Source organism: Ambystoma mexicanum, chromosome 14 (assembly GCF_040938575.1).
Source record: "Ambystoma mexicanum isolate Mex_15411 chromosome 14, UKY_AmexF1_1, whole genome shotgun sequence".
NCBI classification, from domain to species: Eukaryota; Metazoa; Chordata; class Amphibia; order Caudata; family Ambystomatidae; genus Ambystoma; species Ambystoma mexicanum.
The window spans coordinates 657,450,865-657,464,125 of record NC_090940.1 but is presented as its reverse complement, the minus strand read 5'-3'; the positions used below and the strand labels follow the sequence as shown (position 1 = coordinate 657,464,125).

General features: G+C 49.9%; 1 protein-coding gene across 2 annotated transcripts in view; it reads left to right on the top strand.

Annotated features, from left to right (window-relative positions):
• The window catches only part of JAG2 (jagged canonical Notch ligand 2), a 242,540-nt gene that overhangs the window by 163,537 nt on the left and 65,742 nt on the right, over positions 1 to 13,261 (top strand). Inside the window, exons 10-12 of one of the 2 annotated variants that reach the window (XM_069638197.1) lie at positions 3,730 to 3,843; positions 5,416 to 5,462; positions 5,857 to 6,030. In XM_069638197.1, the coding sequence (XP_069494298.1) occupies positions 3,730 to 3,843; positions 5,416 to 5,462; positions 5,857 to 6,030 (335 nt within the window). The remainder of the gene's footprint in view (positions 1 to 3,729; positions 3,844 to 5,415; positions 5,463 to 5,856; positions 6,031 to 13,261) is intronic. The other variant, XM_069638198.1, reaches the window with a different exon arrangement.

The window sequence follows — 13,261 nt, the reverse complement described above, 5'->3', positions numbered from 1 at the left end:
TCACCCTCTTTCTTGTTAAACTCTCACTCTCCAGGTGCTTGTCAGTTTCCTCTGACTCTTTGCCAGTTTGCTATACCCCTCTTCGTTCACCCTCTTTCTTGTTAAACTCTCACTCTCCAGGTGCTTGTCAGTTTCCTCTGACTCTTTGCCAGTTTGCTATACCCCTCTTCGTTCACCCTCTTTCTTGTTAAACTCTCACTCTCCAGGTGCTTGTCAGTTTCCTCTGACTCTTTGCCAGTTTGCTATACCCCTCTTCGTTCACCCTCTTTCTTGTTAAACTCTCACTCTCCAGGTGCTTGTCAGTTTCCTCTGACTCTTTGCCAGTTTGCTATACCCCTCTTCGTTCACCCTCTTTCTTGTTAAACTCTCACTCTCCAGGTGCTTGTCAGTTTCCTCTGACTCTTTGCCAGTTTGCTATACCCCTCTTCGTTCACCCTCTTTCTTGTTAAACTCTCACTCTCCAGGTGCTTGTCAGTTTCCTCTGACTCTTTGCCAGTTTGCTATACCCCTCTTCGTTCACCCTCTTTCTTGTTAAACTCTCACTCTCCAGGTGCTTGTCAGTTTCCTCTGACTCTTTGCCAGTTTGCTATACCCCTCTTCGTTCACCCTCTTTCTTGTTAAACTCTCACTCTCCAGGTGCTGGTCAGTTTCCTCTGACTCTTTGCCAGTTTGCTATACCCCTCTTCGTTCACCCTCTTTCTTGTTAAACTCTCACTCTCCAGGTGCTTGTCAGTTTCCTCTGACTCTTTGCCAGTTTGCTATACCCCTCTTCGTTCACCCTCTTTCTTGTTAAACTCTCACTCTCCAGGTGCTTGTCAGTTTCCTCTGAAACTCTTTGCGAGTTTGCTATACCCCTCTTCGTTCACCCTCTTTCTTGTTAAACTCTCACTCTCCAGGTGCTTGTCAGTTTCCTCTGACTCTTTGCCAGTTTGCTATACCCCTCTTCGTTCACCCTCTTTCTTGTTAAACTCTCACTCTCCAGGTGCTTGTCAGTTTCCTCTGACTCTTTGCCAGTTTGCTATACCCCTCTTCGTTCACCCTCTTTCTTGTTAAACTCTCACTCTCCAGGTGCTTGTCAGTTTCCTCTGACTCTTTGCCAGTTTGCTATACCCCTCTTCGTTCACCCTCTTTCTTGTTAAACTCTCACTCTCCAGGTGCTTGTCAGTTTCCTCTGACTCTTTGCCAGTTTGCTATACCCCTCTTCGTTCACCTTCTTTCTTGTTAAACTCTCACTCTCCAGGTGCTGGTCAGTTTCCTCTGACTCTTTGCCAGTTTGCTATACCCCTCTTCGTTCACCCTCTTTCTTGTTAAACTCTCACTCTCCAGGTGCTTGTCAGTTTCCTCTGACTCTTTGCCAGTTTGCTAGTTCACCCTCTTTCTTGTTAAACTCTCACTCTCCAGGAGCTTGTCAGTTTCCTCTGAAACTCTTTGCGAGTTTGCTATACCCCTCTTCGTTCACCCTCTTTCTTGTTAAACTCTCACTCTCCAGGTGCTTGTCAGTTTCCTCTGAAACTCTGCGAGTTTGCTATACCCCTCTTCGTTCACCCTCTTTCTTGTTAAACTCTCACTCTCCAGGTGCTTGTCAGTTTCCTCTGACTCTTTGCGAGTTTGCTATACCCCTCTTCGTTCACCCTCTTTCTTGTTAAACTCTCACTCTCCAGGTGCTTGTCAGTTTCCTCTGACTCTTTGCCAGTTTGCTATACCCCTCTTCGTTCACCCTCTTTCTTGTTAAACTCTCACTCTCCAGGTGCTTGTCAGTTTCCTCTGACTCTTTGCGAGTTTCCTATACACCCCTTCCTTCACCCTTTTCTTGAAGCACTCTCTCTATTGCTTGCAACAGACACTCGCAGCAGTCTTGCCTGTTGCTAAAGGTCGACACATTTTGGACACCTTTTGGTAGATCACGGCAGGGATTTAAGTTTTTTTAAAATAAGTCATTCAAAATAGTTTCCATCCTTTTAGTCCTGTTGGGAATAGATTTTTCTCAAAACGTTAATTTTATGATAAACATTGCGCTGTTTAGCACAGTGGGTGTTAGGGTGTAGAATGCACAAGTGTACTGTGCGCTTTCTCCAAATTAAGACAACAAACACAATGATTTCTGAAAAAATATCCGGACGGTTAAAACTAAAAACCAACGCAACCTTCCCCAGGGGTCTGGCCACACCCTGCTTTCTTTTTTTGGTACTTATTGGAAACCTCTACTTTCAAACTAATCTGATAGTGTGTGCAGAATGGGGTGTTTCGCTCCTCCACCGCCTCCATCTTCCTCAGCAAAGGCCAGGTGTGCCAAGAAGGGCACCCAGGCATTTATAACTTGAATCCTCATTCCAGTGCCTCAGTCATTATTGAAACATTGTCATGCCCCCTTCATTGTTGTAGTTTTTTCTTTTATATAATAAAATCCCACTCGGGGCGTTTATTTGCATGAATGACCTTCTTCCTGTCCAAACCTTTTTTGAAATATCTACATTTTGGCATGGGAGAGGGTAGTACCGCGTTCCCACTCCTTGCCAAAGTCTACATCCCGCCCCTGCTGCGGGCACATCCACCAGGTGGAGCGCAGAGTGCACATTTCACGGCAGTTTGCATGGTCGGCCCCAATCACCTCGGCTCCCGGTCCGGGCACATGCTATGAACTCCTCGTCCTGGGCATTGGGCGGCAGGAATTCCACGCCCTTAATCTAGTTTCTGGGCCCTCTTTTGACTCTGCTTTCTTATCATTTGATGTCTCTTCTGCCTTCTGCTTTCTTATACGTTGCTCTCTTCCTCACGCTCTGTTACTCTCTAACCCTCTTATCATCCTTCTGGCGGCTTTAAGATCCCACCTCGCTATTCCAGGGCCCCAAGTGTACACAGTAGCAACAGCTGTGGCCTTGAAAGATATTGCACTTTGAAGAAGCTAAACTTTCTGCCACCTGTCCCCCTGCACCCTGAAAAAATGGGACCTAAGAAATCTCCTAATGGCAAAGTCATTCTGCGCGCTTTTAGAATGTTTGCTCCTAGAGGGTTCACCAGTGAGGCTTGCAGGAACGTTTTGGCCTTGGTTGGCCAATTGCTAGACCGACTATCCTCCCGCCCGCCCGTCCCCCCAGCACCGGGGAGAATCTTTTCAGCAGCAGGGGGGCTCACTTGCCGCCCCAGGAGAGGCTCCGTAGGCCACCCGTTATAATCCAGGGTTAGCGAGAGACTTCAGGTTGTCCCCATTGGGCTACTCTCCCTTCTCAGCCACTCTCTGATGCTGGCTGTCCACCGGGTGCCTGCAGAGGTTTCTTCAGTCGCTTCCTGCGCAGCTTGGTGGCACGGCCTTTAGTAATTTGGACCCTGCGGTTCCCCTTTGATCAGGAAAAGCTGCGCGTAAACCTGTGTTGTGTCCTCAATGGTGGAGTTTGGGTCTATTTGACCTAAAACATTTGATCGAATTTATTTGACCCCTTTTTCGGCCTAAAATGTGGGGGGGAGATCCCCCCGCACCCTCCACCACTTCCCCTCAAGCGAATCTACACCCTTATCCACCCCCATATATACATTGCATTAAATTTGACTGAAAAAAAGGTCAACAAAATGAGATCGAATGTTTTAGGTCAAATGTTTTTTGGCCAGTTATGCTAATAGCAATGGTGGCGCTGTGATGCTCCCCGCGTCTTGCATGTGCATGCGGGTTTGGCTTGGTGGACGGGTGTTTTGCTGCTGTGTCCTTCACCGGCTTTCTTTTGTCTTGTTTCACAGATGCTAATGAGTGTGAGGGGAAACCCTGTGTTAATGCTTACTCTTGCAGAAATCTGATTGGTGGCTATTACTGTGACTGCACTCAAGGATGGACAGGAGTCAATTGCCACATCAGTTAGTATTCACTGGGTGCTGTAGTCGTGGAAAGCAGCAAAGCAATGCGCTCGTTTAGAGAATATTCCTAAATCCTGAAGAGCGGGGGTGGGGCAGGGGCGCATTAGCCTTTTGGGGGGGGGGGGCTGTTTTTTTTATTTATTTCTTAAATCTTCTGTAGTGGGGATATCCATCCGGCCTCTTTCGCTCCCCACCCCGCCCTACCCCATGATTGGCTTTACGGCTGCAGTCATCACTCATAAAACTGCAGCCTTGGCCCACCCCACAAGTTGAATTGTAGAGTGGTGCCACTGTTGCAATAATTGAGCACGGCTCGTGTTTCCCATATTGCGCCACCTGTGGCAAGCTGTGGGATGTTGGGGCCAATTGAGCTCCCTGCTTGGTAAGGGAAGGCGCCACACTCCCCACATGGCGCTATGTCTGTGAAGTGCACGCACCATTTACTGGGCATTTAATCACAGCCCTACTGGTGTGTGCGTGTGAGTGTGTGTGTGTGTGTGTGTGTGTGTGTGTGTGCACACTTGACACAATAATGCATATTTGTGAGCATGAATGGGTGTTTTAGCCCACATCTTCCATTTGTTTTTAAACCCCTTTCTTGACAAGAACCATGACCTCCCCCTGAATTCTAGATTTGGACCCAATGGTATGTGGTCTTAAAAGGTCCATACCTTGCGGCGTCCTTTATGATCCTATAATGCCATCGGGGAGTCTTGGTGGGATCCGGCCACTAGCTCCAGTATGACCTTTGTGGCAAAGCCAAGCAGGTCATTCCTGTGGGCTGGCTCTTTTTAACCAGGTACAAGATATTCCCTCCAAAAAATGTTCAGTTGGTGCTCTAAAGTAACCAAAAGACTATAATGGATGCGTGCAGGATTTAGATTGCCGTAGTCTGGTCCAATCGCCTAAACGTAGACTCTATAGAAGGACGACGATGACCGCCTCGAGGTCATCTCATAGACCCCTTCTAGTGCCACGGCCCACCTGTCGGTCCTCGTGGTTATTGTGTCCCCTGAAACTCTCGACCGCATTATAGGTGCATAAGGTACAGTTTTGGGTTCACGGTCTATAGGCCCATCGAGTACGAGTGTGCATTATTGGATTCAGAAGTGAGTACACACACTAGTTGCACGAGACCAGGACTTGGGGACATTTGTAACTAGAGTCTGCGAGAGAGAGAAAAATACTGTGAGTGTGCGTGCGTGTGTGCGTGTCTATGAGAATATTCTACATCACACCTTTCACCGCAGCGGAAACCTATATCTCATTGGGCCTTGTATGCCTGGAAATGCATACTGCCAGTGTAATGGCCGTCCCATCTTTTAAAGAATGTGCTTTCAGCTCGGTTCCTGAGTCTGGAACTCCTATTGTTCTCCTCTCCTGGAGCCCTACATGATCTCCCAGAAAAGAACACGCACCTTGCATGTTGTTTCCGAATTAACCCTTGCGTGCTTGCTTGTGTTGTGTGGTGTGACATTGGTGCAATGTATGTGACATTTCGCTGGAGTTTTAATTCCTTTTAATCGCAGCGCACAGGGTTCCAGAAAAAAACATGTTCTGCTTTGTTTGTAGATGTCAACGAGTGTCGTGGACAGTGTCAACACGGAGGCGTCTGTAAGGTAAAGCATGACTCTTATGTCCATAGAGGCGTAATGCAGCCTTATTTCATCTCCCCTGCTATTGCGTGATCTGAAGGACACAAGGCCTAGTAAGATGGTTGATCATCCTCCCTATGTCCCCCTACCTTGTGTACAGGCGCGTTATAGATGACTCGTATCATAAAACAGTTTCGTAGCAATTTTCTACAGCTATGTGTACAATCAGTTTGGCTTATGTTTAGGTCTGTGTTTTGGACTATGCTGGCTATGGCTGTTGGGAGTTGTAGTCCAATATTCTGGATAGACCCCCCCTGGTTTAGGTCTTCGGATAACGGATATAGTGCGGCTCGACCTTCGCTGCAGGATCCCGCCACGTGATTAAGCATGTTTCTCTCATTTTGCTTTTCACACACAGGATGAGGTCAATGGCTACCACTGCTTTTGCCCTCGTGGGTATGTCGGGAAGAACTGTGAAGTGGAGCTGAACGAATGCCTAAGCAGCCCGTGTCAAAATGGCGGCCACTGTGAGGACCTGGTCAACGGCTTCCACTGTCGCTGCCCCCAGGGCTACGGGGGCGTCTTCTGCCAGGTGAGACGTGTTGAGCATTGCAGATTCAGAGTACAGCGGTATCCTGCTAGTGTGTTAAAGGTACGGTGTGAACTTGATTGGCTGGTTCCCTTTGCCAAAGACAGAAATCATGTCCCACCTTGTGACATGTCCAACAGCTGAGCCTCCTGAGGGCCAGTATCCAGGAGGTGTATTGGTTGGTGGGCAGGACATTGTTGGCCAGACCCCCTCAAGTCTCCTGCATGCCTGACAATTCTAAGTCCATTAGTCTTAATCATTTGGAGCAGGCCGGCCCCTACTTTGCAGTGATGGTCCTTTTTACTGCCAAGGGATTAACTTCTTTTCAAGTTTTCAACATAAGAGTCGATGCTGCAAAAGCCAAGCTTCTCCAATTGCAAACTTTTCTGGACTCTGGTTTGCAGCTCTCTCCCGCACAGAGCTTGTCTACTCTATCTGGAGCGTTGGCCCGCACCAAGCTTGTCTACTCTACCTGGGGCGTTGGCCCGCACTGGGCTTGTCTACTCTACCTGGGGCGTTGGCCTGCACAGAGCTTGTCTACTCTATCTGGGGCGTTGGCCCGCACCGGGCTTGTCTACTCTACCTGGGGCGTTGGCCCGCACCGAGCTTGTCTACTCTACCTGGGGCGTTGGCCCGCACCGAGCTTGTCTACTCTATCTGGGGCGTTGGTCCGCACAGAGCTTTTCTACTCTACCTGGGGCGTTGGCCCGCACCGAGCTTGTCTACTCTACCTGGGGCGTTGGCCCGCACCGAGCTTGTCTACTCTACCTGGGGCGTTGGCCCGCACCGAGCTTGTCTACTCTATCTGGGGCGTTGATCCGCACAGAGCTTTTCTACTCTACCTGGGGCGTTGGCCCGCACAGAGCTTGTCTACTCTACCTGGGCCGCTGGCAGTGTCTTTCCATTTCTGTCAGATTGGCCACTTACCTTCAGATGCTGCTTCAATGGATAAGGGATAACTTTGGAGTAGTTTCTCTTCTCTGTTGGCTTACGCCTGCCACAAAGCCCTGTCCCTGCATGTGAGGTGCCTAACATGATTCCATGGTAGCGAGTTCTCGTGCCCACGCCCACGGTTGGGAGTAAGCGCCCTTTATTACCTCCTTACACAGTAGAGCGGCGCTCGCATCGAAGTACAGCAGTAGCACAGACCGAACGAGCCTCTGGGCATTTGAATAGTTGTTTTAATTTAACGACTGAGTTGAACTCATGCAATGAGTCTTTGAAGGGTGAAAGACTAGGTTAGTTGTATTGGGTTTGTTTGCCGGCTAATTGATGATGCGCTGGATTCCTCCGCAGGCTCTCAGCAGGCGGAGCTACGTCAACAGCATGTCAACAGGAAAGTGTGGTTGCATGGGAAGTTGGAGGTTCACCTGGTTGGGATTAGTTCCTACTCTGGATCCAAGCCCCTGCTTTTACGTCCTCTGGAGGTTCAATTCTCCGGTCTGTTACCTTCACAGGATTTGTAGTTCTAGTTGGACCACTTCAAGGCTGGCCAGGCTAGTTTCAAGACAGTTCCATGGCTCCTGCTTCTTCCCTGGTTATTACTGAGACAAGGGCCCTGTAAACTGTACCTCTCCTTCAAGCTCCAATAAACCTGTGCCATGAAATAAGTCACCTTGAAAACCCGTAGGCCACGCCAAGGCTTTCGAGGCGCTGCTGCACTACAGAAGACCGGATGCGGCGCCGCGGCAAGCTTCTCCTAAAGCCTACCTGTGCTGCCGCTATCGACCTAAACGTTTGTATCTAGAGGGTCGTAGATATGCTTTTGCTGCATTCGGCATAGGTATAAAATACTGAATTCAAAAATACTGAGGCAGGTGAGCGGGCGGGGGGGGGGGTGATTGGGTGTCCCCCGCATTCCAACTTCGGTATTTTTCTGGTTCGGGGGCTGCAGGGGTGGCCACTGCATACAAGAATCAACGCAGAGAAGAAAGAGAAAAGAAGCGCTCAAATTGCTAAGTGCGGCAGAGTGGGCCTCAGTATTTTGCAGTTCGAGCTTTTCGTCTGTGTTCTTTTGACTTACATGGGTGCTGCCGCATTCTGCCTCTTCGTCTCCCATCGGGGAGTCGCTTATGGCGAGATTGCCCGGAACATCCTGAGCACGCTACTAGTGCTTCTCTGACTTGACTTCACAAACCCTCTTCTTAATTGTTCGACAACCTCAAACAATGATTCTGCATCCTTCCGCTCTCCAGATGCTTTGAAATACACCTCACATGGTCCCTCACCATTGATTATCCTGGCTACGGCTGATGGGAGTTGTAGTCCAAAACATCTGGAGAGCCAAAGATTGCAGAACCCTGCCTTAACCCTGTGACTAGCTTTACAGTGGCCAACTGGCCTCTGTCCTCAGTAGCCCGACCCCACTCTCATACACAGGCCCTGCTTTTTCTTAGTGTAACTGTGATGCAGCCGGTATCCCTGTAGGGTGTGAATGGTGCTTTAGAACTATCTGCCCTCACCCGTTCTGTCTCCCAGCTTCTGGCGGCTCCTCTACCTCTGGGGCAGCTCCCTGCTCTGTAGGAGGGTCTCACTAACCATTCAGGGGACAAATGCCTGTTCTCAGCGAATGTAATGATCTTTGTACCCCAAAACTACTTTGAAGATCAAGGCAGTTTCAACTCTGGGCTTAAAGCGGGCAGCATTTGTAATATCCAAGAAAAACACACACGCTGCCCTCCAATGTTCCCTGGCCAACTAGTAGAGTATATTTGCTTCTGCTTCCCTGGCTGGCCGGATGCCCCCCTCAAACCGTGGGTATGTCAGGCTGGCACTCTCCCACACCTACTGCTGCGGTACTACCGAGGTATGAGCTCTGTGTGTGGTAGAAAATGTCCCTGGTTCCCTGAGTGCCCCAAGCGCACTTCCGCTTCTCGGTTGGCGAGATTATGCAGTCTGCAGTGGTGCGTCTCCTGACTGGCAGCCATGTCTGAAAAGCGCACAAGAATCAGATCAGCCCTTCTGAAAATGTGGAAATTCCAGTGTGGCAGTACCCGACCAACTGAGAATGTGGGCATTCCAGTGTGGCAGTACTGGACCAACTGAGAATTTTAGCATTCCAGTGTGGTGGTACCTGACCAACTGAAATGCAACTGGGAATGTGGGTATTCCAGTGTGGCAGTATCTGATCAACTGAGAATGTGGGCGTTCCAGTGTGGCAGTAGCTGAGCAACTGAGCATTTCATTGTGGCAGTAGGTGAGCAACTGAGAATGTGGGCATTCCAGTGTGGCAGTACGTGACCAACTGAGAATGTGGGCATTCTAGTGTGGCAGTACTGGACCAACTGAGAATTTCAGCATTCTAGTGTGGCGGTACCTGACCAACTGAAAATGCAACTGAAAATGTGGGCATTGCAGTGTGGCGGTACCTTACCAACTGAGAATGTGGGCATTCCAGTGTGGCAGTACCTGAGCAACTGAGAATGTGAGTCAGAGAATGTGGCCATTCCAGTGTGGCAGTATCTGATCAACTGAGAATGGGGGTATTCCAGTGTGGCAGTATCTGATCAACTGAGAATGAGGGCGTTCCAGTGTGGCAGTATCTGACCAACTGAGAATGGGGGTATTCCAGTGTGGCAGTACCTGACCAACTGAGAATGTGAGCATTTCATTGTGGCAGTACCTGAGCATCTGAGCATTTCATTGTGGCAGTAGCTGAGCAACTGAGAATGTGAGTCAGAGAATGTGGCCATTCCAGTGTGGCAGTATCTGATCAACTGAGAATGGGGGTATTCCAGTGTGGCAGTATCTGATCAACTGAGAATGTGAGCATTTCATTGTGGCAGTACCTGAGCATCTGAGCATTTCATTGTGGCAGTAGCTGAGCAACTGAGAATGTGGGCGTTCCAGTGTGGCAGTATCTGATGAACTGAAAATGTGGGCGTTCCAGTGTGGCAGTACCTGACCAACTGAGAATGTGTGTCAGAGAATGTGGGCATTCCAGTGTGGCAGTACCGGACCAACTGAGAATGTGAGCATTCCAGTGTGGTGGTACCTGACCAACTGAAAATGCAACTGAAAATGTGGGCATTCCAGTGTGGCGGTACCTGACCAACTGAGAATGTGGGTATTCCAGTGTGGCAGTATCTGATCAACTGAGAATGTGGGTATTCCAGTGTGGCAGTAGCTGAGTAACTGAGAATGAGGGCGTTCTAGTGTGGCACTACCTGACCAACTGAGAATGTGGGTATTCCAGTGTGGCAGTATCTGATCAACTGAGAATGAGGGTGTTCCAGTGTGGCAGTACCTGACCAACTGAGAATGTGGGTATTCCAGTGTGACGATACCTGACCAACTGAGAATGTGGGCATTCCATTGTGGCAGTATCTGATCAACTGAGAATGTGGGCGTTCCAGTGTGGCAGTACCTGACCAACTGAGAATGTGGGTCAGAATGTGGGCATTCCAGTGTGGCAGTATCTGATCAACTGAGAATGAGGGTGTTCCAGTGTGGCAGTACCTGACCAACTGAGAATGTGGGTATTCCAGTGTGGCAGTATCTGATCAACTGAGAATGAGGGCGTTCCAGTTTGGCAGTACCTGACCAACTGAGAATGTGGGTATTCCAGTGTGGCAGGATCTGATCAACTGAGAATGAGGGCGTTCCAGTGTGGCAGTATCTGATCAACTGAGAATGAGGGCGTTCCAGTGTGGCAGTATCTGATCAACTGAGAATGAGGGCGTTCCAGTGTGGCAGTACCTGACCAACTGAGAATGTGGGTATTCCAGTGTAGCAGTATCTGATCAACTGAGAATGAGGGCGTTCCAGTGTGGCAGTACCTGACCAACTGAGAATGTGGGTATTCCAGTGTGGCAGTACCTGACCAACTGAGAATGTGGGTCAGAATGTGGGCATTCCAGTGTGGCAGTATCTGATCAACTGAGAATGTGGGCGTTCCAGTGTGGCAGTACCTGACCAACTGAGAATGTGTGTCAGAATGTGGGCATTCCAGTGTGGCAGTATCTGATCAACTGAGAATGAGGGTGTTCCAGTGTGGCAGTACCTGACCAACTGAGAATGTGGGTATTCCAGTGTGGCAGTATCTGATCAACTGAGAATGAGGGCGTTCCAGTTTGGCAGTACCTGACCAACTGAGAATGTGGGTATTCCAGTGTGGCAGGATCTGATCAACTGAGAATGTGGGCGTTCCAGTGTGGCAGTACCTGACCAACTGAGAATGTGGGTATTCCAGTGTGGCAGTATCTGATCAACTGAGAATGAGGGCGTTCCAGTGTGGCAGTACCTGACCAACTGAGAATGTGGGTGTTCCAGTGTAGCAGTATCTGATCAACTGAGAATGAGGGCGTTCCAGTGTGGCAGTACCTGACCAACTGAGAATGTGGGCGTTCCAGTGTGGCAGTACCTGACCAACTGAGAATGTGGGTATTCCAGTGTGGCAGTATCTGATCAACTGAGAATGAGGGCGTTCCAGTGTGGCAGTACCTGACCAACTGAGAATGTGGGTATTCCAGTGTGGCAGTATCTGATCAACTGAGAATGAGGGCGTTCCAGTGTGGCAGTACCTGACCAACTGAGAATGAGGGCGTTCCAGTGTGGCAGTATCTGACCAACTGAGAATGTGGGCGTTCCAGTGTGGCAGTACCTGACCAACTGAGAATGTGGGTATTCCAGTGTAGCAGTATCTGATCAACTGAGAATGTGGGCGTTCCAGTGTGGCAGTATCTGACCAACTGAGAATGTGGGCGTTCCAGTGTGGCAGTACCTGACCAACTGAGAATGTGGGTATTCCAGTGTAGCAGTATCTGATCAACTGAGAATGTGGGCGTTCCAGTGTGGCAGTACCTGACCAACTGAGAATGTGGGTATTCCAGTGTAGCAGTATCTGATCAACTGAGAATGCGGGCGTTCCAGTGTGGCAGTATGTGGCCAACTGAGCATTTCATTGTGGCAGTAGGTGAGCAACTGAGAATGTGCCAATCTTCCTTATTCGAAACTTCGGGCTTAGGGCATGTTTTCACACTCGCACGGGTGGGGTGTAAACAGAGGTAGGTTGCGTGTGGTAAATGCGGGTAACGCGAAGAATACCCTGTGTTTTCCACCCCGTGCACTAGGCGTGAACCTACGGGCAAAGAGCCTACTTGCGGCCGGAAGTGACGCCTGCATGCGTGTTGACGGGAAATGAGTAAGGAAAAGCAGCTGTGCCCCTTTGATGCATGAGTGCCAAGGGGTGGGTGACACGGAGCACGTGCCAGTGTTGCGGCATTGTACAACGGAGCCCCTGGCTCTGGCAGGCTGTATGAACAGCACAGCGGCACCGTGGCCTGGAGGGTAGTAGGCCAAGTGTCCCAGATAAGGCGCCGCGAGCCAGACACACTGGCAACTGGGAGGACTGGCCTCAGAACTCTAAGGCCAGTCCACGCGGGCGGGCGGGGGGGTCGCAGAGCTCTGGGCATCCTCCTGGGCCCCCATGTGCGCCTTCCTCTGCGCTCTGCTGCGGGGAAGTATACAGAGAGGGGGTGGGGGTCGTCCTGGAGCAATGGGCGGCCAGCCGCACGTGGCCCGCTTCAGAGGTATTATTTTATGAATGTTCTCAATAAAGTTAACTCTGATGTGTAGCGCGCTCTACATATGGAAGGAGAAATATTACAACTTTTATTAAAAGCCTCGTTATACAAATCTAAAAAAGCAGCACATGCAGGGGAGGGAGCCAGACATAGCATGTGAATCCTTGGGGCTGGAAGCAGAGCCCCCCCCCCAGACCCCCTCCGCGCCCCCTTGCTATACTGTATTGGTCCTAACTAACAGAACGTAAGCGCAGCGGGGAGACCGCAGGGCCACTCTCCTGGGCGTCTCTCCTTAAAAGGGCGCAGCGTTGCGCAGGTTTGCCGTGTTTCGGGTTTGTTTAAGCTGGACATTCTTACCCCAGAGCAGGCCCACAGACGAACTCTTAAGCAGGAGATGGCCCCGCTTGCAAGGGGACCTGCAATTAATGGAGAATTCGGCAGAGAACGCGTTTTCTCTTTCATCTGGGGTTCGGGACGGTGCCAAATGGCTGCAGGCGCGAGTGGGTTGTTTAAAATCTCCTGGCTGCTTTAATGTAGCGCAGCCTTAAAAGTACACTGCGTGATCCTACATGTCTGGGGACGCTGCCGACGCGCTCGCGTTTCACAATTTCATTTCAGAATGCCTCTCTCCTTGCCCTGCGAATACTCTTCCTGTGACTCACGCTTTTTATCTTTTAAACCTTATATATATATGATGGGCTCGGCTGTAG